General features: G+C 45.1%; 1 protein-coding gene and 2 long non-coding RNA genes across 6 annotated transcripts in view; 1 reads left to right on the top strand and 2 right to left on the bottom strand.

Annotated features, from left to right (window-relative positions):
* Nucleotides 1-13,063: 13,063 nt before the first annotated feature.
* On the bottom strand, nt 13,064-19,296 carry LOC149768856 (uncharacterized). Its single transcript, XR_016398333.1, has 3 exons — nt 19,157-19,296; nt 18,998-19,065; nt 13,064-13,394 (listed from the first exon to the last, which is right to left on the bottom strand). It is a non-coding gene; the product is annotated as an uncharacterized LOC149768856 (long non-coding RNA).
* LOC103696113 (pleiotropic drug resistance protein TUR2-like) overlaps nt 17,975-26,829 on the top strand; it is a 10,597-nt gene continuing 1,742 nt past the window's right edge. Inside the window, exons 1-19 of one of the 2 annotated variants that reach the window (XM_008777645.6) lie at nt 17,975-18,691; nt 18,783-18,903; nt 19,023-19,111; nt 19,214-19,298; nt 19,395-19,554; nt 19,657-19,733; nt 20,562-20,612; nt 21,062-21,152; nt 21,259-21,560; nt 21,660-21,941; nt 22,019-22,335; nt 22,443-22,603; nt 22,741-22,844; nt 22,923-23,085; nt 23,188-23,307; nt 23,383-23,522; nt 23,643-23,975; nt 26,289-26,579; nt 26,739-26,822. In XM_008777645.6, the coding sequence (XP_008775867.4) occupies nt 18,369-18,691; nt 18,783-18,903; nt 19,023-19,111; nt 19,214-19,298; nt 19,395-19,554; nt 19,657-19,733; nt 20,562-20,612; nt 21,062-21,152; nt 21,259-21,560; nt 21,660-21,941; nt 22,019-22,335; nt 22,443-22,603; nt 22,741-22,844; nt 22,923-23,085; nt 23,188-23,307; nt 23,383-23,522; nt 23,643-23,975; nt 26,289-26,579; nt 26,739-26,822 (3,294 nt within the window). In that variant the 5' untranslated portion in view covers nt 17,975-18,368. Of the gene's footprint in view, nt 18,692-18,782; nt 18,904-19,022; nt 19,112-19,213; nt 19,299-19,394; nt 19,555-19,656; nt 19,734-20,561; nt 20,613-21,061; nt 21,153-21,258; nt 21,561-21,659; nt 21,942-22,018; nt 22,336-22,442; nt 22,604-22,740; nt 22,845-22,922; nt 23,086-23,187; nt 23,523-23,642; nt 23,976-26,288; nt 26,580-26,738; nt 26,823-26,829 lie in introns of both variants that reach the window. The other variant, XM_008777644.6, reaches the window with a different exon arrangement.
* Nucleotides 20,851-26,829, bottom strand: part of LOC120103958 (uncharacterized) — a 22,960-nt gene continuing 16,981 nt past the window's right edge. Inside the window, exons 4-5 of one of the 3 annotated variants that reach the window (XR_016398331.1) lie at nt 21,714-22,630; nt 20,851-21,525 (exon numbers count right to left, since the gene is read on the bottom strand). This is a non-coding gene — a long non-coding RNA (uncharacterized LOC120103958). Of the gene's footprint in view, nt 21,526-21,713; nt 24,058-26,829 lie in introns of those variants that run through there. The other 2 variants (XR_016398332.1, XR_015973746.2) reach the window with 2 other exon arrangements.

The following is a 26,829-nucleotide window of genomic DNA, read 5'->3' as shown; positions in this document are numbered from 1 at the left end:
CCTCGGGAAATTCCGCTCGTTGGTCGGCCAAGGCTGGCGCAAGCCGAGGCGACCGGTCGGGGCTTCAGGCTAGTCTGCTCCCGGGATGATCATCGGGTTAGCCTGGCATCCAAGGGCCGAGCCTCGAAAAATTCCGCTCGTTGGTCGGCCAAGGCTGGCGCAAGCCGAGGCGACCGGTCGGGGCTTCAGGCTAGTCTGCTCCCGGGATGATCATCGGATTAGCCTGGCATCCGAGGGCCGAGCCTCGGAAAATTCCGCTCGCTGGTCGTGCGCCTGTCGCTTGCCGCCCGACGGGATTTCTCCATGGCCAGCTGCGATTGTATTTCTCCTCCTCTCCAAGCGTCGCCTGGGGAACACCAGATGGGCATTAAGTGCTAATTAAGGGGTTACGTGGGAAATCGGATCGCCAGTTGCTGCTTGCGAGGAGTGTCAGTTAAGCGGCCGCGATACGCGCGTTCTTCGAGGCGGATGCGGCCTGGGGCGCGAGCGGAGATACGTGGACCTAGGGGTACAGGCCACCCGGAGTGTCCTGCACAAAAAATGCGATTAAGGAGAATGACGCTTAGGAAATCGCGGGAAGATACGCCTTGAGAGCCGGATCGGCTCCGGATTCAATGCGCCCGCATTTATTGGAGCCACCCGTATCGGAACGACCGGGGGGCCGCAGTTTGGCTATAAATATAGGTGCAGGTGCGATGGAGCCTGCCAAGCCGGAGCTGTTCAGGTTGCCATGGATCGTGGGCCTCCTCTCCGGCGCATGGTTGAGAGACCCCTGCCGAAGGAACGGGAGGCGCGCCCTTCGCGACTTCCGCCAACTAGCCGTTTCATCTGGGATCAACAAGGAGGTTCTCCCCGGCGGAACTCCGCTCTAGGCGTTTCATCCGGGATCACGTCTCCCCTCCTTGAAGTTCGGCCTCCCGATTGAGCTCCGCACCAGGTGCTTGATCCGGGACCGCGCCTCCATATGCTCTTCCCCCTTGTATTCCTTCTCTCCCCTAACACTGGGGAGGACCGGAATATCCCTTGGAGGTGGCGTTCCCCTGGAGGCAGCGGGAGCTTCGTCTGCGGCGGCTCCTCGTCCTCTTCGTGGGGCGTGGATGGCGCCTCCGGTTGGAGGCAGTGTGGACTTCTCCTTCGTCCACTTCTTCTTCATCCGCGCCGGCTCTTCGTCTCTTTCGTGAGACGCCGATGGCGCCTCCGGTTGGAAGCACCCACTTCCGGCGGGATTGCAACCGCTTCAGATGGAGGTTTCGGGATCCCAGATCTTCAGCTCCTCGGAGTCTCCACCTCTTCTTTACTTTCTTTACACCCTAATTCCCCTCTGGGAATTCCTTGTAATCACACGAGCACGCCGTTGTAACCAGAAATTATTGAAATGCAAAGTGTTATACATTTTTGAACTGTCTTTCTGGCATCGTCGTTCTACTGGTAATACATCCGCAGGTTAGCGGAATTCCAGCTCCTTAGAATTTCTCGACCATCTAGGGCCTCCAACTGGTAGGAGCCAGGTCGGTTTACCCAGCGAACCTTATACGGGCCTTCCCAATTTGGCGCTAGCTTCCCACCTTCCGCAGGTTGAGATGCTTTAGCTCGCCTTAGCACCAGATCTCCGATTCTGAAAAGCTTCGGTCGGACCTTGGAGTTGTAATATCGGGCCACCCTCCGCTGATACATCGCCATCCGAACCTGCGCCATTTCCCTCGCTTCTTCCAAGAGATCCAGGTTCCCTCGGAGTTGCTCCGAATTGGCCTCGGGTCGGTGCGCGGCCACCCGGGGTGAGGGGAGTCCGAGCTCCACGGGGACAACGGCTTCCGTGCCATAGGTTAGGCTGAAAGGCGTCTCCCCGGTAGGGGTCCGATGCGTGGTCCGATACGCCCAAAGGACATTCTCGAGTTCTTCGACCCAAGCTTGCCCCGTCCGACCGATTCGCGCTTTGATTTCTTGGAGGATTGTCCGATTTGTGACCTCGGCCTCGCCGTTGGTTTGGGGATGCGACACAGATATGAACCGATGCTCGATCCCGAATTCCTCGCAGAAGTCACGGAAATGCTTGTTGTCGAACTGTCAGCCATTATCCGAGATGAGGACCCGAGGTACCCCAAATCGGACAATGATGTTCTTCTTCACGAACTTCCGGACTTGCACCTCCGTGATAGTGGCCAGCGGCTCTGCCTCCACCCACTTGGTGAAGTAGTCGATTGCAACAATCAAAAATTTCCGCTGAGCTGAAGCGACGGGGAATGGTCCGAGGATATCCATTTCCCACTGGGCGAAGGGCCAGGGTGCAGTGATTGGTGCCAAGGGGACAGAAGGGACTCTCTGGACGTTGGCGTGGCGCTGGCAGGCGTCGCATTTCCGTACATGATCCTTTGAGTCCTCCAACAAGGTAGGCCAATAATAGCCTTGCCTCATGATCTTGTGCGCCAAGGACCTAGCCCCCAAGTGGGATCCGCAAACGCCTTCGTGGACTTCGCCGAGGACGTAGGCCGCTTCCGAGGGGCGGAGGCACTTTAAGAGGGGGGCAGTGAACGAGGTCCGATACAGCCTCCCTTCATTGAGTACGTAGTGGGCAGACTTCATAACAAGTCGCCGAGCTTGATCTTCGTCTTCAGGGAGGATCCCTTCGGCGAGGTAGGCGACAAGCGGATCCATCCAAGACGGCTCCGGGTCAATCGCCATCACCGCTCCAGCCTCGCCGATGCTCGGGGCATCCAGGGTCTCCAGGTAGATCGCCCTCGACAAGTTGTGCGCGTCTGCGCTCACTAAGCGGGACAGCCTGTCGGCCCTGGCATTTTCACTTCTTGGGACCTGCTGGATGTCGACACTGCCGAGGTCGGGAATGAGTGCTTGCACCTTCCGGACGTAATTCTGCATGGTCGGGTTCCGGGCTTCGAACTTCCCACGGACCTGCCCGACCACCAGCTGGGAGTCGGTGAAGACCTTCAGGCGCCGGATGCCGAGCTCCTTGGTGAGTTTGAGTCCCGTGACTAGGGCCTCATACTCCGCCTCGTTGTTGGTCACTGGAAATCCGAACCTCAAGGCATACTCGGCTATCACTCCATCAGGGCTGGTGAGGACCAGCCCGGCCCCTCCACCTTCGGGGTTCGACGACCCATCGATGTGAAGCGTCCAAATCGGGAGGTCGAGGCTAGGTGTTTCCGGCGACCTAGGTTTCGCCTCCTGCACCGTGCACTCAGCGAGGAAATCCGCGAGCGCCTGGGCCTTGATGGCGGGTCGGGGCTGGTAGCGGATGTCGAACTCACCAAGTTCTACTGCCCACTTCACCAGCGGTCCCGCATTCTCAGGATTGCTGAGGATCTGCCGCAGCGGTTGATCGGTCAAGAGGGTGACAGAATGGGCCTGGAAATAGGGGCGAAGCCTCCTGGTCGCGGTCAGCAGCGCGAAGGCGATCTTTTCAGCCTTCGTATACCGCGTCTCGGCATCCCGTAGGACCCGGCTGATGTAGTACACAGGCTTCTGGAGCTTTGCCTCTTCCCGAACCAGTACCGCACTGACTGCGGTTGGGGAGACCGCCAGATAGAGGTAGAGCATCTCCCCTTCTTGCGGCTTGGACAGCAGGGGAGGAGACGCCAAGTATTCCTTGAGCTGGTCGAATGCTGCTTGACATTCGGCCGTCCAGAGGAAGTCTTTCGGGCGTTTCAACACCTTGAAGAAAGGTTGGCAGCGTTCGGCCGATTTTGCCACAAATCGTCCGAGCGCGGCGACCCTCCCAGCGAGCTCCTGAACCTCCTTCACTTTGGTCGGAGGGGACATATCTTGGATGGCCTTGATTTTGTCCGGGTTGGCTTCGATCCCCCGCTGGTTGACAATGAAACCGAGGAACCTCCCGGCCGAAGCGCCAAAGGCGCACTTCGCTGGATTCAGCTTCATGCAAAACTTCCGCAAGGTGGCGAAAGTCTCCTCCAGATCCGCGATGTGCTGGTCTGCATGGCGGCTCTTCACCAGCATATCGTCCACGTACACCTCCATGTTCCGGCCGATTTGCTCTTTGAAGATTTTGTTGACGAGGCGCTGGTAAGTGGCGCCAGCATTCTTCAGACCGAAGGGCATTACCTTGTAACAGTACAGCCCCCGGTCTGTTATAAAGGCAGTTTTCTCCTCGTCCTGTGGAGCCATCATTATCTGGTTGTAGCCGGAGAAGGCGTCCATGAAAGACAGCAGCTGATATCCGGAAGTCGCGTCGACCAGTTGGTCTATCCGCGGAAGCGGAAAGCTATCCTTGGGGCATGCCTTGTTCAGGTCGGTGTAGTCGACGCACATCCTCCACTTTCCGCTCGCCTTCCGGACAAGTACGACATTTGCCAGCCATTCGGGGTAGCTGACCTCCCTTATGAATCCTGCCTCCAAGAGCTTGTCTACCTCCTGGTCGACCACTCGGATCCGATCCGGGGCACAGTGTCTCTTCTTCTGCTTTACTGGTCGGTGGGTTGGGTCGACGTTGAGGGCGTGAGAAATGACCTCCGGGTCGATCCCAGGTACATCGGCCGCCGACCAGGCAAATACATCGGCGTTGGCTCGGAGGAATTCCACCAACCGAGCCCGAGCTCCCGGGTCGAGATTGGTGCCGACCCGGACCGTCCGGTCCGGGCGACCTTCCTCGAGGGGAACTTCGATCACACCTTCGGCCGGCTCCCCGTGCCGCAAGGCCACCTCGTCTCTGGCGTCGAGGGACTCGACGCTTAAGGCTTCTACGGGCTTCTTCCCTTTGAGAGTTGCTAGGAAACATTGCCTTGCGGTCGGTTGGTCACCTCGGACCTCTCCAATCCCGGCCGCCGTGGGGAACCGCATGAGCAAGTGGTACGTTGAGACCACCGCGCGAAGGGCGTTCAGTCCGGGTCGTCCGAGGATAGCGTTGTAGGCCGAGGGAACACGGACGACCAAGAACCCGAGCCGCACCGTGGCTTCTGCGGGTGCAACGCCCGCAGTCACAGGCAGCTCAACGACACCTTCGGCCGAGACAGCGTCTCCAGTGAATCCTATGAGGGGGGTGGATGTTTTGTGCAACAATTGTCTGGACAAGCTCATCTTTTGGAAGGCCTCGTAAAACAAAATATCAGCTGAGCTTCCACTATCCACAAGAACACGCCTTACATCATAGTTTGCCATAGTGAGGGAGATCACCATGGCGTCGTCGTGGGGGGTCTGAACCCCCTTTACATCTTCATCACAAAAAGTGATTACATTACCGACCCTCTGCCTCTTTGCGACGGCTGCCCCTGATGCTTCAGTCGAGCCCCCCGCATTCCTCTCGGGCCGGGGGCAGCCCCCAGTGATAGTATGGATCACGCCCGCGACGGGTCGATTCTGCTCCCGAGGCTCCGGAGGGGCCGGGTCGGCCGGACGCGAGTCTGCGGGGGGACGTCGGTCGTTCACATATCGACCGAGACGCCCTCGGCGAATGAGAGCCTCGATCTCGTCCCGAAGCTGGAAGCAGTCTTCGGTGTCGTGGCCGTGGTCCCGGTGGTACTCACAGTACGCCCGAGAGGGCCTCCTCCCAGGGATCTTCTTCATCTGTCTCGGGACCGGGAGGTCCTCCCGCCCCTTGATTTCCATGAAGATCTGGGTCCGGGGAGTCAGGAGAGGAGTGTACCGGTTGAAACGTCGGGGCGGAGAACGAGGGCGTAGGGCGCCGTGGTTCCTCGCCGGCGACAGGCTTCTGCGCCGACGTTGAGGCGTCGGGCTCCTCCTCTGGCGTGCCTCTTTTCGCCTTTTCTTCTCGAGCTTTGGAGGGATCTCGGCGGCCTCCTTGCTCCGGTGGGCGGCCGCCTCCTCGGCGTCCGCATACTGGTTCGCCCAGGACAACAGCTCCGGGAAGCTCCGCGGCAGGCGTTTGTCCAGGGAGAAGGTGAGTCTGCCCTTTCGGAAGCCACGCTTCAGGGCTGAAAGAGCCACCTCCTGGCTCAGGTTCCGGACTTCCAGCGTAGCCTTGTTAAAGCGGGTAAGATAATCCCGCAAGCTTTCTCCCTCGTTTTGCCGGATATCGAAGAGGGAGTCGGAGACCAGTCGCCGCCGGCTACTGACAGCGAAATGGGTGATGAAGAGGCGAGTAAACTGGTCGAAGGACTGGATTGAGTTAGCCTCCAAGCCGGCGAACCACGCCCTTGCCGGGCCACGGAGGGTCGCTGGGAAGGCCTTGCAGAGGAGAGGATCTGATGCTCCGTGGAGGAGCATAAGAGTCCTGAAACTCTCGACGTGATCTCGCGGGTCCGCCGCCCCGTCATAGGGCTCGATCGCCGGCATTTTAAACCCCGGCGGATTCGGGGTCCGCAGGATCCTCGAGGCAAGCGCCGGCTGGGAGGAGATCTCCAAGTCGGCGAAGGGATCTTTGGAGTGGCCCTTCAGGACCTGGAGTTGTCGGTGGAGATCGTCCACCCGCCGGTCCAGAGAGCGCGACCGATGGGTGGGAGACAAGGAGCACCGAGAGGGGGACCGACTGGAGCGCGGGTTCCTTGAGGACTGGGGGGTCTGGGAACGCGCCCGGGCCCGCCTCTCGTACCCCGCGCAGCTCCGATGGGAAGGTCCCGGCAGAATGGACCGTGCTCGAGAGTCTTCTTCGCGCCGGCGCTCCTCCCCATGGGAGAGGAAGGAGCGCGGGTTGAGGAGGACAGGTGAGCGCTCAGGGAGCAGCGGCTCCTGGGCCCGCTGCGGCGCCCGAGACATCACACCCTGCAGGTTCTGCACTGTCTCCGCGAGGGTGCGAACCTGCTGGGCTAACTGGTCGAACTGAGCGGCTTCGACCATCTGAATGGGGGGTGGAACGGTGGAGTGTTGCTGAGAATGTGTTGGAGACGCAGCGGCCTCCCGGCCGGAGGCGCGAGAGGCCCCGCGACCGGAGGCATTGGAAGCTCCACGACCACCTCGCCGTGCCATTACGATCGCTCTAAGATTCAGGCCCTTCCTCTAGCGCCAACTGTTGCTGGTGGTCCAAACCGAGAACGATTGGCACAACGGTGTGAACGGGGTTCCGTCTGAGTCGCCTTGGTTGGTGTTGATTACGCTCCACTTTCCACCAGAAAACCTGCAAGCAAGCCTCGCACCACCACTGGGGTAGTGGGGGCCCTCCGACGATCAAGTCAGAGGAGATTGGAGGAGAAGGAGAGATAATTGCAGGTAGTAGGAGAATGCACTGGAAGTTCTTGCTTACCTCCCCCCTTCTCCCCCCCGCAGCATATATACCAGGCTGGGGGGTCCTTCGGGGGGGTTGGTCATCGTGTGGCACGATGGAGTTGCCACTGACATGGCCGTTACAGGGCGTCGTGGGGCAGCGCTGGGTACGGCCGTGATAGGGCGTAGTGGAGCTCCGCCTTGTACGGCTGTTACAGGAGATCGTGGAGCAGCGCCGGATACGACCGTTGCAGGGACAGAGGGTCGTGGCGTGCTTCAGGGGAACAGCCTGTCGTTGTCGAGAGATTGCCGACTCGGGGTCGGATTGCTGGATCAAGGGGCAGCCGACTCGGGGTCGGGCTGCGAAGCCGAAGATATCCGACTCGGGGTCGGATTGCTGGATCAAGGGGCAGCCGACTCGGGGTCGGGCTGCGAAGCCGAAGATATCCGACTCGGGGTCGGGTTACTGGATCAAGGGGCAGCTGTAGTCTTCTTGGGCGCGCGTGTCGGTCACGTGGGGCATGGTGGCTGAGTTCCCCCGTAACAGAAATAATATGAGTTTTGCTACCATAAGAACAAACAACCATGAAAATCTAGCTACTTGTATTCTTTGAAGCCATGACAACTGAAAGAGCTGGAAGGGATGAAGAGATGCTGCAGAATGCTATTTCAATATTTGCTATGAAGAGAATGATAATATAGAGTGGGGAGGATTTTTCTTTACGGACTCTTTTTACATATTAATAGATAAAAAATTGGGACTGTTTTCGGTTCACATTTTATAAAGACATAGAACTAAATGGAGAAGAAGAGAATCAATTTCAATATTTGCGATCACCCAGGATATTGAGAAGAATAAAGAAACGATTTCAATAAACATATTGATTTGCATAAATAACAAATTTGGGGTATGCGTGTAAGATCGTGACAATGCTGCTATGATTAATTATATTAATAGAAAGGGATTAATTGCAATCACTCGCGATTTACTCAATATGGTTGTAACGTTTTGGTGGGAGTCATGGGTATATCTGTGGAATTTTAGAATATTGAAATGGTTATTAGGGCCCAAAAAACGAAAAATTTTGTTATAGCGTTATCGTCGAGAAGATGAAGAATTAATTTTTGCTATTTTTTTAAGGAGAAATTAATGGTTGGTCCATCCTTGGACTGGACTCTAACTTTTAGTTCCTCTTGACCAATTTTATAACAATGACTCCGGCAGCAATGTTTCGCTATTTAACTATTTTCCAAGAGACAAAAATACCCCCTCACTGTTCCGCTCTTCCGCTCTTTCCTAGTTTTCAACCCTGAGTTGGACTTTCTATCCCTCGTATCAAGATCATTTGCAACATTCCCCAGAGCTCTTACTCAAGAGCAGAACCAATTAAGGAATGCTGATTGGAGAAAAGCATCAAAATCTATTGCATATCCTGCTGTAGCAAAAAAGCTCCAGCAGGATATGCTGTAGTGAAAAAGCATGATTTTGTATCACGGAATGGCCTAGCGAAAAAGCTCCAGCAGGATATGCTGTAGTGAAAAGGCTTCTACTTCGAGGGAGTTTCGTGATTTTGTATCGCGGAATGGCCTAGTAGATTTAGGTTTCTCCGGACCACAGTTTACCTGGTATAATAACCAATATGGCAGTGCTAGGGTTTGGGAGCGATTAGATAGGGCTTTTGCATCCCCAGATTGGATCCTGCGATTCTCTACCTGTCATGTTAGTCATTTACCTCGGATTGCATCGGACCACTGTCCTTTGCTGCTGTCCACTTCATCTGGACCTAGACATCACAGCCCCTTCCATTTTGAGAAGGTCTGGCTATCGTACCCCCAATCTTGGGATATTGTCCGCAACGCGTGGCGCCTTCTGGTGCGTGGGGATGCTATGCAGCGGGTCTCGCCTAAATTAGAATTGACCAAAAGACGGTTTCGCCGTTGGAACTGCGAGGTAGTGGGCAATATCTTTCGGAGACTGGAGGGGGTAGAGTCTGCTATTGCTGAGTTGCAAAGGAAGGAAGACCTAGGAGGTGTGCTCCCGGTGGACGATATGGTCGACTTCTGGGGGCTATTAGCGACTCCCCACTCGTTGCTACAGCAGCATGAGATCTTCTGGTGACAGAAATCTCGTGTGCAGTGGGTATGTGAGGATGATCGCAACACTAGGTTCTTTCACCGGATGACGGTTATTTGGAGACAGCAAAGCATGATCCACTCTCTGCGAGATGGGTCTGATCATCGGGTGGAAGGTGAGCCTGCTGTCCTGCATATTCTTCATGTTCTTCACATTCCTTTACTTCACATACGATGATGGCAGTGGCACTGGCACCCAATTCAGACATCGCTGCAATAGTATCCACCGCATTTTCTTTTATATGGGATCTCTTTGCAGGCTTCGTGATTCCTCGTCCGGTAAGTTTAATTTAACATATATTTTTTATTCAAGGATTCAAGCACTAAATTTCATTTATTGACTACAGAGGATACCTCTATGGTGGAGATGGTACTACTGGGCATGCCCAATTTCTTGGACCCTTTATGGCCTGATTGCCTCACGGTTCGGAGACATGGATGATGCCATGGACACAGGTGAAACTGTGAAGCACTTCTTAAGGAGGTACTTTGGATACAAACACGACTTCTTGGGAGCAGTTGCTGCTGCAGTTATTGCATTTCCTTTGCTCTTTGCAACTGTCTTTTCATTTGGAGTCAAGGTGTTGAATTTCCAACGGAGATGAGATCTCTAGCGAACGGCAGAGCTTATATTTTGTTAGATGCTGGTAAAGTAGCTCCTCTGTTAATGAAGAAGTGCAAGCTTTGGTATTTGTTATTTCTGAAAGATCACTGGATCCATCACGATGTAAAATAATAAAATAATAGACCAGATTTTGGCTCACAATATCTGTGGGCACAGAGACTAAAACCCTGGCTACCTTAACCAATAGATTGATTGATGGGATTGTAGAGAATGAGAAGAATTTAATTGTTTAATAAAAACCTTGGTATCGAACTTTTCTTGTTTCATATTTCCAGGATCTTTTGCGCCTTCGAACTACATCCGAGCACCTCATGGCAGGAGATTGCTCTGTTTACGTTTCAAACAACCCACGAAGCAGATGTAAGACTCAAAAACAAATGTAGACACTCTTCCAAGCCCAAGAATAGGAAATAGTACAAATCAGTTCAAGCTATAGTGGTGGAAGAACTCCACTATTCTCATTTGATGAAAACACAGTGCATTGCATATCTCTATTCTACTCTGCTCCCTCATGTCCTCTCGGTCTCCGCTCGTCAATGTGATTCACAACGCCGACACGTTCTTTGGCCAAATAGCCTCAAAATTCCCTCATGTCCTCTCGGTCTCCGCTTGTCTCTATCCTTTTCCATAAGGCATTAAATTAGGGATAGAATAATCCTCCTATGTAAACTTGAGCTACCAAGAAAGAAAGAAATAAACACTATCCTCTCTCTCTCTCTCTCTCTCTCTCTCTCTCTCTCTCTCTCTCTCTTCTCTTATTTTATTTTATCTTTTCCTAGGAGGGTTGAAAACTATAGATAAGAGAGTTGTATCTTTTGCGCGAAAGAAAAATTTACCTTCTTTCCCACGAGTTCACCATTGGATCGTACAATAGTGGCTTGGAGATCTATACAGCAGACGAATAAGAGAATTTGGAATAGTTTAAGAGCTATGCAAAGAGTTATCCAACAGTTGACGTCGCAAAAGTAGAACAATTATTTTTTTATTTTTTCGCATGAAGGATACAATCCTAGCACATGGAGAAGGATATAACTCAGTAGCCGGAGGGCAGCAATATTTTAGATTCGTCTCGTCTTTATTATTAAAATGACCAAAAAAATCTTTTATAACCAAAAAAAACTCTTTTTAGCCCAACAATAACCATTTATATATTAGTTGTATAATCATGATATGAAGATCAAAGTGAACTATCTTTATAAAAAAGAAAAAGAAAAGAAAAGAGAGAGAGAACAATGTATCCGACCCTATCTCGGATAATTACACTTTATCTCTGCATTACACGGCTCCTCTCTTCTGTTTCGCTAACCTATTCAACAATCCAGTAAGGATATAGTCACATTGACAAGGATGGTGTCTCTTGTTGATCAGCTCCTGACTGCGACAAATGAAATAACGATACTGCCTATGACGAATACAACTCTAGGGTCAAACTTAACATTTTCCTTAAAACCTCATGGAAAAACATCAAACCACATCATTTCATGGAAAGATGCCTTCATTGTAGGTCTCTCTTGCCAACAAATCGGATTGACCGACGAGTCAAAAATGGAGCTATTCCATTCAAGGCCGGCCCAATCCTTAGGCGACCGCCTCGGACGCCTAAGACCCCGGCCCAACCCTTAGGCAACCGAGGCGGTCGCCTAAGGCCCCGGCCAAAAGAAAGGCCCCGACAGGCACTAGGCAATGTGTTCGCAGGCACTAGGCAGCAGGCTCCAATCTCTCTTTTTAGGCCTCGCTTCTTCTCTCGCCAAAAGAGAGGAAGCAGAAGGGAGGTGGAGATGGGGTGGTTCCCCTACTCCGAAAAGGCCACCAAAAAGACCAGAAGGAAGGATCAATTTGCTCCCCCCTCAGGTACTTCGAATCACTATCGTTGGTTTAGGGATTTTTTTGTTCAGTCTCCAGTTGGGTTTTCTTTGGTCTTTCATCTTAGTTCCCGATTCGAGCTGAAAGATTGGATTTTTTTGGACGGAGGTATTCAATATGATGATTTGTCCGTGTTTTCTTGAAAAAAAAAAGTTGAATTATTGAATGCAATTTTGGCTATCGGATCCTGGTTTGGTGTTGAAAAGGGTGTTTCTATCCTATTCTCTCGACATGGTTCTCTTCGAGTATTTCTATATCGGCTTAGAAGAAGGTATTTGATGGGGCTTGGGAGGAAAAAATTGTTGTAATAGTCCAAAACAATCACCTTTGGATTATTTGTTGAAAGAAATATCCTTTTTGAAGGGAGATATGATGTTCTGTTTTTAATCATCATGTTTGATGAGGCTATTGTATTGATATTGGATAGATGATTTTTGGCGTAGTTTTCTTTTGGGTTTTCACTGATGGGGCACCATAAGTTTCTAATAATTTGATTGTGGATTAATTTGAAATTTTTTGAGGAACATTATACCCAGATGGCCAAATTATTGTCGCGCATGTCAACAAATAAGTTTTGTTTTATGTTTGACCGCTCACTTGAATGATGGGAATTAGAGTTTAATGTCATGAGAGCTAAACTAATTATACGTATACGGTTTCTCCATTGTGTTTTTTTTTCATTAGTTATGTGTTTATTTTGGGAGAGTACACAGTGCGTTGTTGTTAGGTGAATGTATTGAAAGTTTGACAGTGGAAGCTTATATTATTTCTATTCATAGAGAGATGTTGTTCTTGAGCTTTTTATTTGATGATGTTGCTCCAATCCTTCTTTGGGGCCTTCTGCTTTAGAACTTGTGAAACAATGTTCTTTTTTATCATATAGAGTGTGGAGAGCATCGCATACTTCTCTGGCATCTATCAATGTTTGCGTTTCTTTTTCCTTTTCTATTATATGCTTGTTGTGGAGATGGTTTTGATTACCAGATAATAGAGAAGTCAAAGCCAAATTCCGCATCCAATGTGAAGAAAAAGAGTTCATTAGATGGAAAGAAGAAAGCTTCGGACAATGGTTTTGACACATTGCCGCCCAGACCTTCACATTTCGTGAATTGGCTACCGCAACCAAAAATTTCAGAGCTGATTGCCTTTTGGGGGAGGGAGGGTTTGGTCGAGTTTATAAAGGAAGATTGGAGAGTATAAACCAAGTCAGTTTTGTGCTATATTTGCTTTATTTATTTGATCATTCCTGCATTAGACTATGATAAAGTAAACTTTCAGCCTGGTCTTGAATTACAAGGTGATTTAGAACTTAAGAAATAATTATAAGATTTCAAATTTGTACTTCTCACGGATCAATATTACTGTCTTGGACAGATTGTGACTATAAAGTATTTTGCACTTATTAAAATTTTCTCAATCATTTAGAAAAAAAAAACCTCCATTAGCGAGTTCGTCTTAAGCCCCCAAATGCATTGAGCCGCCCCTGATTTCATTGGAGGAACTGACAAATAATGGTGTGGACGAGAAGCTTCCAACCGACGGTCAACTTTTTGAGGTAAAGATTTCGGTTCAATTTTGGTGGCAAAAGAATTCCCTCGGCCAAATTGCAGAAGATGTACGCCGTCTTTATGTGCTAAGTTTGTAATGGCTGGGATGAAGACCAACAAATCTTTGCATCAATTTGCAGCTTAAAAAATAATAATAATAAAATGTAATAAGTAAAGACACTTCTACATGCTCAAGTTTTCATTATCCTTGAAAACCACCACCGACAGCCCACACATATCACGTGCAACCAACAACCAACAGATACCACGTGCACGTCCTTCGATCCTCAAACAGATGGCGAGAATCCACCAGATGCTTGAGCAGATGGGAGAGGGATTCGTCATCAGCTTATAACCTAATAAGTCTTTTGGATTCTCGTACTCGCCGTCTCAACCTTCGGATGCTGTGCAAATTTTTTATTTCCGGACAACCATGTGAAGGGTTCATGCGCTGAACAAATCCTTTACATACAGGTACATGTGCCTAATGGTGACGACAATTTATATATCTCACATCTAATGACTCCATGCTGTTCTCACCATATTAATGCTTCGTCTGCTAAATCAGCAACCACACTGATGACCATTAAATAATTTGTAGAACATACATCTTTCTCTGTGAAACTTTGACCATTCACTCATTCATAAATATTTTCAGTTCAAGCTATGGTGGTGGAAGAACTCCACTATTCTCATTTGATGAAAGCACGGTGCATTACATGTCTCTATTCTACTCATGTCCTCTCGGTCTGCTCGTCAATGTGATTCACAATGCCGCCTCAAAATTCCATAAAACTTGCGTTTTCTAGAAGGGAGAAGTAGTACGCATGCTTTTTGTAAGCCCCCCGCCTAATTTATCTAGTGAAATCGCCATCTAGTCTGCCGGTACTTAGATAGTGCTAGTGTGACATAATCACACGTGGAAGGAGCTGCCACGTTGGTAGACCTCCTCAACGGATGGAGAGTATATGAGTAAAACTTGTCTGCCTGTATCGAACATTTTCTAACAGGAAAGAGGCCCAATAGGGGTTGCTACACGGGTGAGATTCTTCTCACCCTCCTCTTCCCTTTCGTCTTGCAAAAAAAAAAAAAAAAAACAAACAAACAAACAACAACGTCACCCACATGGTTAGGTCGTTCTTAGAATCTTAGGAATTGTCTAGTTGGTAGCCGGCGGTCTCTAGCTTCATTTATATCCCCATTCCACGTGATATTCCCACGGAGTGGGAATTCGTGGGACATGACTACTTATTTTAATAAAAGGATAAACTAAATTTGCTAAGAATAGATGTTTTTACAAAGATGGTTGCCTTGCCTTCCAATCACATGCTAATTATGACTACATTCTCTCCCTAGGACATAACTTGCACCTCTACCGTATGGATCATGACAGCGGCAATTTACCATGTTTCGCACCCCTAAGAAAGAAGTTATACCATATATTTGTACAGCGTATACTAATTTTTATGATGTACTTACGCCATAATCTCAATTATTATCTTTACTTGGTGGCCCAGTTCATACGGCTTTCTTATCTTTTTAATCCAACCCCCGCGATTGCTCCCCAGAAAACTTGCCTTTCATCCTGAGATACAGTTCCAACAAGCTGGTAACTCTCTTAAAATAGAAAGAGACATGTATAACAGCTCACGATTAAAACTGACGTGCAGCATTAATGCAGTCGATTTTTTTTAACTAATTGAGATTTTAGACAGCAACTCCGTGCTATAAGCTCCATTAGATCTTAAGGTCTAGTTTGGAAATTGGATGAAGTGTCTTATTCTTGCGATAAATACCAAAGGCATCATTTAACAGCTTGGAATCGCCGATCCTGCATATAACTCAGTAGCCAAGAGAGCAGCCATATTTTAGATACCATGAAACCAGGTTATCCTCATGTTTCGTCTCATCTTTATTACTAAAATGACCAAAAAAGCTTTTATAACCAAAAAAACTCTTTTTAGCCCGCTCATATATTACTTGTATAATCGGAAGATTAAAGTCAACTATCTTTATAAAATAAAAAAAGAAAGAAAGAAAGATACGCTCTCCTATTCAACAATCCAGTAAGGATATAGTCACTTTCACAAAGATGGCGTCTTTTGTTGATCAACTTCTGACGTGACAAATGGAATAGTGACACTGCCTATGATGGATACAGCTCTAGCGGTCAAACACATTTTTCTTAAAACCTCATGGAAAAATATCGAACCACATCATTTCATGAAAAGATGCCTTCATTGTAGGTCACTCTTTTGAACAAATCGGATTGATCGACGGGTCAAAAATGGAGCTATTCCATTGGAGAAATTGACAAATAAAGGTGAGGACGAGAAGCTTCCAACGGACGGCCAATTTTTTGAGGTAACGATTTCGGTTCAATTTTGATGGCAAAGAATTCCCTCAACCAAATTGCAGAAGATGCACGCCGTCTTTACATGCTAAGTTTCTATTGGTTGAGATGAAGACTAACAAATCTTTGCATCGATTTGCAGCTTAAAAAATTATAATATAAAATATAATAGAATAAAGACACTTCTACATGCTCAAGTTGTCATTATCCTTGAAAACAACCACCAACAACCCACAGATATCACGTGCAGCCAACAACCTACAGCAAGACAGGGCTTCACATGCTTTTGAATTTTAAGTTTTTATTTTCAGTCCATGATGATTTCATGATTCTTTGACCACAAAAATATTACAGGGTAGGGATGCATGCTTTGATATTAGTTACTTAGTAGAGATTATGAAGGACAAATGTTGGAATCTAGAGTACATCTATTAGAGAGGAGGTAAAGAAATATCGGACACGATGGGTTAATAACTTGCATCCTTGGTAGAGTTTGATCATCTGCTCTAATTAAATAAATCACTAGATCTTATAAATGCTGAATTCCTTGATGAAATGCATGTAATTTGCTTTCTCTCTCTCTCTCTCTCTGGAGCATAGATTTGTGAAAGAACAACATATAGAAACCTTTTATCAAATCACTACCAAAAGACAAAGTTGCATGGCATCCATGCGCTTAATCTTTAGCCGTTCATGTGCTGAATGCATGCTTTACATACAGGTGCATAAGCCTGATGGTAACGACAGTTCATAGATCTCACATCTAATGACTCCACGTTGTTTTCACCATTTTAATTCTTGTGCTATTAATCGTCAAGGACACCGATCACCATTAAATAATTTGTAGAACATACATCTTTCTCTGTAAAACTTTGACCATTCACTCATTCATAAATATTTTCATAGTTCTCGATCACGTCCGTCAGATTCTATGTAGCTCTTTTTTTTTTTTGGCAGTCTTCGAGGCTTGATGACCCCAGGGTTCAGACTCCCCTTGGAGGGGGTTTTCCATTCATATATACAAATCATAGACTGAACCAAGGGGTAGACTGGATCACCAACACCGCCTACCAAGAGGAGAGAATCCATGAGCTTGGGTAGTCATGTATCTGCGAGTTTACACCAGATTTTGGCTCACAATATCCGTGGGCACAGAGGCTATGACCCTGGCTACCTTAACCAATAGATTAATAGATGGAATTGTAGAGGATAAGAAGAATTTAATTGTTTAATAAAAACCTTGGTATTGAACTTTTCTTGTTTCATATTTCTAGAATCTTTTGCACTTGCAAACGATACCATAGCACCTCATGGCATGAGATTGCTCCGTTCATGTTTTTAAACATGACAAGTAGAGAAATCTAGACAAGCTGAATCGCTGAGTAGAAACTATCGAGATTAATATCTACATCTTAGCTACTTGTGTCCACATGTGAATGGAAGCCTGCACAAACTAAACCTCCATGCAGAACTTCTTGTCGTTGATATCGGTCCCATAGTAGATACAATTTTTTCTTTTTTTCCAAATGTTCTTGAAATACAATATAATAATGTAATAAACTATAATAAATAAAAAGTTTCAATTGCACATTAAATAATAAACTTTAATTATAATCGAGCATATTAATATCAGCAGCATTAATATCCGATGCGTATCAAGCAGCCCATACATTAGTATATTAATATCAATATCATTACTACAGAAGGCGCCCATACGGAGAATGAAGAGTTATGTGCAAGCTAAACGTCCATTTCTATAAGGGTAGTGTTTGAGTGGTCATGGATAAGGATCAAAGTAGTGACATATATAGACGGTCACATATTCATCATCAAAAATCAACAGCTTGTATGTATTCATAGTGCATAAAAGTTTATTCTTGTATTATATAAAGCCTTGCTCTCTCTAGTATTTAGGTATGCTGAGTGCATGCTGGGGAAGCATCCGTCCTTTCATTAGACTATTTAGAGATAGTCGTGATCCATGCGGTACCACGTACCAAGATAAGTCCGTGGTCCACCGGCTTGTGTGAACCTACACGACTTTGACGAGCGGAAAAGCAGCGTCCAACAGCCATATGTCTGACACGGACGCGAGGGCCAAACTGGTCGGGTTCGAGACCAGAACCAACATGGACCGGGTCAGGATGCTGGACCGGACCCCAGATGAACCGGTGCTAAGAATAATATATATATATATATATATATTCTTGTATTAAATATATTATGGTTTCTAGCGGTGGGCGGCGAAAGGATGGATCCTTACGTTGAAATGGAAGGCCTCCCCCTCCTCTAGAAACGTTGAAGTCCAAACGGTCACGTGCTGTTCTCACGCGCAAAGAAGGCAGGGAGCTTGCGTAGCTACTGGTGCATCCTTGAAGTCCCCGAGGAATACCATTTCACTAGTGCTTCCTTACATCATTAACACCAGAGGTTCCGGTTCTATTTAAAAGGCGCTATCCTCCTTACCTGCCCCAGTACTTCCTTCCCACGAGAAGCAGAGACCCCATATTCTTCCCTCGCAGCTACCTCCATATCTTGGGATCTCAATTCTCTTAGGGAGGAAGCTGGTGATTCCCAGTCCCTTTTTGGCTGTCAGCCAGAGCCCAGCTATTCCTTGTTTGAAGTTCTTGAAGTTCCCAAAAAGTTTCGGCAGGGGCAGAGAGCTTTTTCTATTCTGTTTCTGAAAAAAAGAATCAAGGGAGTTCGAGCAACCAAAGATAAGATGGAAATCGCAGGAAGCAGCATAGTTGCAAGCTTCCACCGGAGTAGCTCGGCGTGGCGGAGCGGCAGCACCAAAGATGTCTTCTCTCGGTCTTCAAGGGATGAGGACGATGAGGAAGCTCTGAAATGGGCAGCGCTTGAGAAGCTGCCCACTTACAACAGAATGAGAAAAGGAATACTGACCGGGGCCACAGGTGAGCGTATGGAGATCGATGTAGAGAATCTTGGATTTCAAGAGAGGAAGAATCTGATGGAGAGGCTAGTGAGAGTGGCAGAGGAGGACAATGAAAAGTTTCTATTGAAACTCAAGAGCCGTTTGGACCGGTAAGTTTATTTACCTGGATTGCTGGTTTCCTTTTAAGGTAGGACCTGCTGGTTTCTTCGAGTTTCTTGCTGATTTTTTCACTCTTTTCAGTGTTGGAATTGAAAATCCAACAATTGAGGTCCGCTTCGAGAACTTAGAGGTTCATGCGGAAGCTTTAGTGGGAAATAGCGGTGTTCCTACGGTCATCAACTTCTTTGCTAACAATATAGAGGTAACCTACTAACTATAGAGACAATCATGCAAGCTCATATAAATATAAGATGGATTCATGAATTCGACGTAGCAAAAAACTAATAATGGCTGACCTGATATACTGTTGTCTCTCCACAGGGGTTGCTGAACTCCCTTTATATACTTCCAAGCAGAAAGAGACCTATGACAATACTTAATGACATCAGTGGGGTCATTAAGCCTAGCAGGTAAGAAACGAATCGATGATAAATTTATAATAAGAAATAAAATACTTGGCAGTGAATCAGCTTTCCGTTTTGGCTTGCGTGCACTAAGTTTCTGCATTTCAGAATGACTTTGCTCTTAGGGCCTCCAAGTTCTGGGAAAACTACTATGCTCCGAGCTTTAGCAGGAAAGCTTGATACCAGCCTCAAGGTAATTTTATCACCTTATCTATTTGTGGCCTCTCACTATGGTTTACATGCTCATGATATTTCAGGATTACTTAAATATTCGTGTATGAAACATTAGGTTTCGGGTAGAGTGACTTACAATGGCCATGGGATGGATGAGTTTGTCCCCCAGAGAACGTCTGCTTACATCAGTCAACATGATCTCCACTTAGGTGAAATGACAGTGAGAGAGACCTTGGCTTTCTCTGCAAGATGCCAAGGTGTTGGAACACGTTATGGTATGCACAAGATAAAAATGTCAGTCCCGAGTTCATTTGAGGGATATTTCCAATGTTTGAATCTAATAACTTTTGTATCGGCCTTCTTGCAATGAACTTCAGAAATGTTGACAGAGCTATCAAGAAGAGAGAAGGCAGCAAATATTAAGCCAGATCCTGATATAGATGTCTATATGAAGGTAAATATTCAATCAGTAGGATCGAAATTATCCCATCTCAGACAAAATAGACCATTAACAGGAGCAACCAAAGAAGAAAAAGAAAGGAAGAAGGAGATCATTTGAATTGCAAGATATCATTCTATTGTAGCACCCGAGTAAATATTCAACTGTTGATAGCAATTAAATTTCTTAAATTTCATATTGCATGAACCGAATCTGCCTCGTCACAAGCATATTACTTTTGTCCATGACTCAAGAATCCTAGTTCTAGGATACAACACAGACCACATTTATACTACAGACAAGTGAAAGCACTTCTTCATATACACTTGCAAGTCAAAAGAATCAAGCATTCTAGCTGTCTTGAGGAACATAACTGCAATAAAAAACCAAAAACAACTTTCAAAATAATTAACCACTCTTCTTGAAACAGCAAAGAATGAAGCCACAAAGATTTCTTACTTCTTTCTATATACCCACCATTTTGTCTAATCATAAAAGATGAAAAGATGCATGGATACCTATTGGAATTCTGGAAATTTGCCTTCGAAAAAAACAACCTCCAGTTATTATCTCTGGCACAAACCAAAGCTTGATTATGTCATCTCAGGCAAAAAGATGCATCCCTAAAGGCATTCAGATTTGGTATAAATATCCGCATGATAACAAGCTCGTCATTCATTTGACAATTCTCTAGGCTCGCTTTCTTTCATATTCTCACATTGCTATCCTTTTTTCCCTCTTTTTGTTCTTAGAATATGTCTAGCACATATATTTTAGAAGCTTGATTTAGTTAGATGTTGAATTTTCTTTTTTTAATCTTTCTTCCTTTCTCTACTTTAACAGGCTATTTCAGTAGAAGGTCAGGAAAGTGTGGTCACAGACTACATTCTGAAGGTATGCCCTGAGATCAAAAAGATATAAACTCTTCAGCAAGTGTAGAAAATGCTCTCAGAAGTAGATAACCTACATATTTCAAAACAGTACTCCTTATGCCGTGCTCCATCAATCATTCCTGTAACCCCAACTATTATGAGTGCTTCCATCCAAGCAAGTCAACTAGGTGCTATGGTCAAAATACTGCATGAATCAAAACCACTGACCATTTTATAGACATTCCTACTGAGAGCAGAGATACTGCAAAAGGTATCCCACAGGATGGTAATTGATAAAATGATTACATAGAGAAGAAAATATTAAAGTCCAATTAAGGATAAGGTACAAGTGGCAAGGTTGGAGGCAAGCGCTCGACATATTAGGGCAACAAATAAGTTCAGAGATCTCTTACCCTAATGCACAATAGTCATGACTCTATCTTCTTCTCCCTGCTTCCTCTAAAACTGCAGATTTTAGGACTGGATATCTGCGCCGATACTATGGTCGGTGATGCAATGTTAAGGGGTATCTCTGGAGGGCAAAAGAAGCGAGTCACGACAGGTCAAATTACTGTTAATGAGAATCTTTGGGATTGTACTCTCGCACTCAAAAACACTCCTTTTGTTGTAAGACTGCCAAACTTGAACAAGTCTCTTCTTGTCAATAGGTGAAATGCTTGTCGGTCCAGCAAGGGCACTGTTCATGGATGAGATCTCTACTGGCCTGGACAGCTCCACAACTTTCCAGATTGTCAATTCCCTCAGGCAGTCCGTTCACATCCTTGGAGGCACAGCACTGATAGCTCTGCTTCAGCCAGCTCCAGAGACTTACGACCTTTTTGATGACATTATTCTCCTCTCCGAAGGGCAGATTGTGTATCAGGGCCCACGTGAGCATGTACTTGAATTTTTTGAATCCATGGGTTTCAGATGTCCTGAGAGGAAAGGTGTTGCCGACTTCTTGCAGGAAGTAAGTAGCTAAAATAGTTTGATATGATATTTTGTTTATATTGTCTATGTTCCAAGAATTGTATTGTAATTTCAACAATAAATCTGATTGCATTAACAGGTAACATCAAGAAAAGACCAGCAACAGTATTGGGCAAGAAGAGATGAACCATACCGTTTCATTCCTGTTAAGGAATTTGCAGATGCATTTCTGTCATTCCATGTTGGTCGTAGGTTGGAAATTGAACTGTCCACCCCTTTCGACAAGAGCAGAAACCATCCAGCTGCTTTAACTACATCAAGATATGGAATTAGCAAGAGAGAATTGCTGAAAGCTTGCATGGCGAGAGAGTTTTTGCTGATGAAGAGAAACTCATTTGTCTATATATTCAAACTCTTCCAGGTCAGTGACAGACCTTGCACAATTCCTAAATTCATATCATTCTGCATCTTACATGCTCTGGCCTTTAACAATTTCAGCTCTGTTTGATTGCAACTATTGCAATGACGGTCTTCCTGCGCACCAAGATGGGCCATAGTGACACGGAGGATGGTTTAGTTTATATGGGTGCACTTTTTATCGGTATTATCACGCATCTGTTCAACGGGTTTGCTGAACTTGCAATGAGCATTGCAAAGCTTCCCGTCTTTTACAAGCAAAGAGATCTCCTATTTTATCCTGGCTGGGCATATGCACTACCTGCGTGGATACTGAAGATTCCGATCTCATTCTTGGAATGTGGTCTCTATGTCGCCATGACTTATTACGTCATTGGTTTTGATCCAAATGTCCAAAGGTGAAATTGGATAGAAAAATCTGATCACCATCAGTAAATCCAGATTGCAAATTTGTAATATATATCTTTCAGCGTCTTGAAATAACCAGACAATTTTCTTTGCACAGGATGTTTAGACAATTTTTGATATTTGCACTGGTTAGCCAAATGGCGTCTGGACTCTTCCGGCTCCTGGCTGCATGTGGTAGAGAAATGGTTGTTGCAAACACATTCGGTTCCTTTGCACAGCTGGTGCTCATAGTCCTTGGAGGCTTTGTCATATCAAGAAGTAAGATGTCTTTAAGATAATGTGCTTCTGTACAAGGCCAAGATTCTTGCAACAAATTAAAAGCCATTATCTCAACTTTAATTTTATTAGTAAGACTAATGACAAATGCATGACTAAATCTTCTTTGCTTTCTTCAGAGGATATCAGGAAATGGTGGATCTGGGGTTACTGGTCTTCACCCTTGATGTATGCACAGAATGCAATAGCTGTGAACGAATTTCTTGGGAAAAAATGGAGATATGTAAGAAATTCCCTACTGAATATGCAAAAGTTTGATTCATTGGAATTGATCTAAGTTAGCATTGACTCCTCAAAACAGGTTGTTAATGCGACTGCTAGCACAGAAACTTTGGGAGTCCAAGTTTTGGAGTCTCGAGGTCTTTTTCCCCAAGCAAAATGGTATTGGATTGGTGTCGGTGCATTGCTTGGATATATTGTGGTTTTCAATTTCTTCTTCACTGTTGCGCTTTCTTACCTTGACCGTGAGCTCCCTCCCCTCCAAAATTAAATGTTTCTCAGTAATACTGGTCGCACTTCTCAGCAGGATAAATCAATGATCTAATTGACAAATTACATTGATGCAGCAATTGGAAAAGGCCAAACAGTTATATCTGAAGAAGCGTTGAAAGAGAAGCAAGCTAACCGAACAGGTGAAAGTGTCGAGCTGCCAACTAGAGAAAGGAACTCCAGCCATCCATCTGAAGGTCAGTTTAATAAAAAAGTTCGCAATCTGATTTACAGGAACACTGATGCTTACCTACAAATCCACATGACTGCAGCAAGAGGCAGTGGAAGTAGGACCACGGGGATGGAGATCAGCACTGAGGCTAATCAGAACAGGAGGAAGGGTATGGTACTTCCATTTGTTCCACTCTCACTCACATTTGATGATGTCAAATACTCCGTGGACATGCCACAGGTATGCTCGAGTTCAAACATATTATGCAATTTTACAAAGTAAAGGCTAGGTTACGTCATTCACATTATTATAAATTTATAATCAAAGAACTGCGGACTGATTGTTAATTTACACTCACAGGAAATGAAAGCTCAAGGAGTGACAGAAGATCGATTGGAACTGCTCAAGGGTGTAAGTGGAGCATTCAGGCCAGGAGTTCTCACAGCACTGATGGGTGTCAGTGGAGCAGGTAAGACAACATTGATGGACGTGTTGGCTGGGAGAAAAACGGGCGGATATATTGAGGGAAGCATCAAAATATCTGGTTATCCAAAGAAGCAGGAAACTTTTGCACGGATATCAGGATACTGTGAGCAAAATGACATCCACTCACCCCATGTGACAATATATGAGTCTCTTGTCTACTCTGCATGGCTAAGGTTACCCCCTGAAGTTGATTCTAGCAGAAGAAAGGTAGGCACTGCAATAACTTTACACCCTACAGCTCAAATGGTAGCATCATGTAGTATGTACAATATGCATCATTCATCATTTCCTGGACATTTAAACATATATGTTGGGTCTTTCTTTTTCAGGAAAAATAAAGGGTCGGTGCCAGCATGTAATACAACACTTTAGAAAGAATGTTTTCTACATAATTTCCTCAGATGATATGTAGTTTATATTGGAGCATCATGATATTATTATGCAAATGAACAGGCAAAAGTTAGACTAGACCACATAATCATGAGTTGGTAATCTGCAATTACCTCCTAGAATACCAAAACCTGTTCACAAGCTCATAACAAGTTGATTATACAGATCCAGTAGGTTGATTACACCATCAGTTCAACAAGTTTTATTATATATCACATTTGAGACTAAGTTTATAAAGTTGGTTATTCAGATCCAGTGGGTTGATTGCCTCATCAGTTCATTGTATATTCGATATATGCATGAAAAGAAGTATGTACTTCTTTTCAACGTCAGCTTATCTTCTCCATAAGCTCATCGGTATCACTTTCAGATTACAACTATTGACCTAACCTTATATTTCGCAATTCCATTCTTTCCACTTATTATACTTTATGTTATTTGTGTCTAAGTCACACATGTTAACAGTTTCTATATGATCTATACAAAACACTCATCATAAGCTTCTATCTTATTTATGTCTTAATAGCACCTGAGGTGTAAATTCTCATGTTTTGTGATGTAGAGAACACAAGGAATTTCTCTTAGTGGATTCCAAGCATTTTATATTATGTAATCAAGTTGCAGGCAGGCTCCCAACTTGGTATAACCAGTTGTTCAGTTATTGTTTGAGGAATTTGTCACCGACCAGCCACATGCAGCATCTTCCTCCCAATCCTTATTGCACTTTATATCATAAAGTGCTGAAAGAGCATGGCATGAAACACGAGACTATTAAATAAACAATACTTATCTAAAAATTCTAATTAATCACATAATGCATACAAAACACATATATGCCCTGAAAAAACAATACAATTGCATACATAAGATTTAAGGAAGGAAAAGAAAATTTTCTTTCTTTCCTCTTCTTATGAACATTTTGCGTGCCTTGTTTCATTTATCTATCTACACAAACAATAGAGGCAAGGGCTAGCATACTGGCATACTAGTGATTGTAGAAGCAGGATTGCATGGATCACCTGACATGGATTGTCCAAAAACTATTTGTGAGGATATCTTTAAACTCAATGCTCATATTTTGCTGATGTTCGCATGCATGTGACTACTTACAAAAAGCAAAACATATAGAGAGGGCGTGTTTTGTAATTTCTTTTGGGGCTAATAATTTGGTCATATAGTTTTTTATGTGTTTCATGCTGTGTCTGCTATACTTACACATGCTACATAGCATATGACATAATATACTGAACTTTGATATTAAACATCATACTCACTCTTGACTTTGCTTTTCTCTGATCCATCAACTCTTGATGCCTATGGTCTCTTACACCAGTAACTAACAACATTGTGGTTCTAGTAAAGCCATATTCAATGCAATTTATGTAAGATATTCATTTTTAGATCTATTACCTATTTACAGAAATAAATCAAATAAATAAATTTATAAAAAACACATTTCTAGGATGACAAATCTTCAAAAATAAAATAAAATAAGTCCTCTCTATTGTAATTGAACCAGTCCAACTCCCTCTCCTTGATGTTTCTATGATTTGTTGTACATCCAGAAACCATGTAATACATCCATCATGCATTTCTAATCGAGTAGCGTATCTCAAATATTCCATATATCTTAAAAGAAATTATCTCTGGTATCCTATAAATTGTATGCAAATGGTAAGATGCTATTTGGATGATAGTGGTGATGAATGAAAATTTTAGTGATAGAAAAAAAAAGAGTGAAGGTCGGTCCATACAGCTAGCTCAGAAGATTGATTTTTAATATAACAAACTACAATTACATTTAATCAAATTTAACTATATAGCAAACTCAAATCTAATGTTAGTGAATAAAGAAGATTAGCAAATGTACCTCTATAGTATTCCAATATTGATGGCTAAGAAAAAAGGCCCAAGTTATTAAAATCTTTTCTAGCATCTTAAGCAGGAGAAGAATAAATTGATATGGCACATATGCAATGTATTGATTTTTTAAAGATTAGAAGAGTTCATATATCCTTAACAGTATTTCCTACATTGGTCTATGCTTGTCTATATCAACTAATGCCTAAATGAATTGGTTTACTTCTAGTCTGTTTAGCCAATAATCGACAGTGGACACAATAAATGCAGATGTTTATCGAGGAGGTTATGGAACTAGTCGAGCTCACACCGCTGAGGAAAGCAATGGTTGGCTTGCCAGGTGTAAATGGGCTGTCAACCGAGCAGCGCAAAAGATTGACAATTGCGGTTGAGCTTGTTGCAAATCCTTCCATAATTTTCATGGATGAGCCTACATCTGGACTAGATGCACGAGCAGCAGCAATTGTCATGAGAACTGTCAGGAACACGGTAGATACAGGAAGAACAGTTGTGTGCACAATTCACCAACCTAGTATTGACATTTTTGAAGCCTTCGATGAGGTAAGAGATAACTGGAAAAGCAAAATTTGCTGTTCCTCCTTAGAGATGGATATGCTAATGCACCACAATTCCATGACCTTTCTGTGCCAGACCAGCCAGAGGGGTTCTTTTGGCTTATTGGTACTATTGTTTTGATGTCTAATTTTACCAAAATTGCAGCTCTTTCTTATGAAACGAGGCGGTGAAGAGATCTATGTAGGCCCACTGGGGCACAACTCATGCGAACTAATCAAGTATTTTGAGGTGATGA

The sequence above is a fragment of the Phoenix dactylifera genome, chromosome 1 (genome assembly GCF_051530095.1).
Source record: "Phoenix dactylifera cultivar Ajwa chromosome 1, Ajwa_hap1_PhDact_Kaust_v1.1, whole genome shotgun sequence".
Classification (NCBI taxonomy): domain Eukaryota; kingdom Viridiplantae; phylum Streptophyta; class Magnoliopsida; order Arecales; family Arecaceae; genus Phoenix; species Phoenix dactylifera.
The sequence above is the reverse complement of the archived record's forward strand: the minus strand, read 5'-3'. Positions and strand labels throughout refer to the sequence as shown.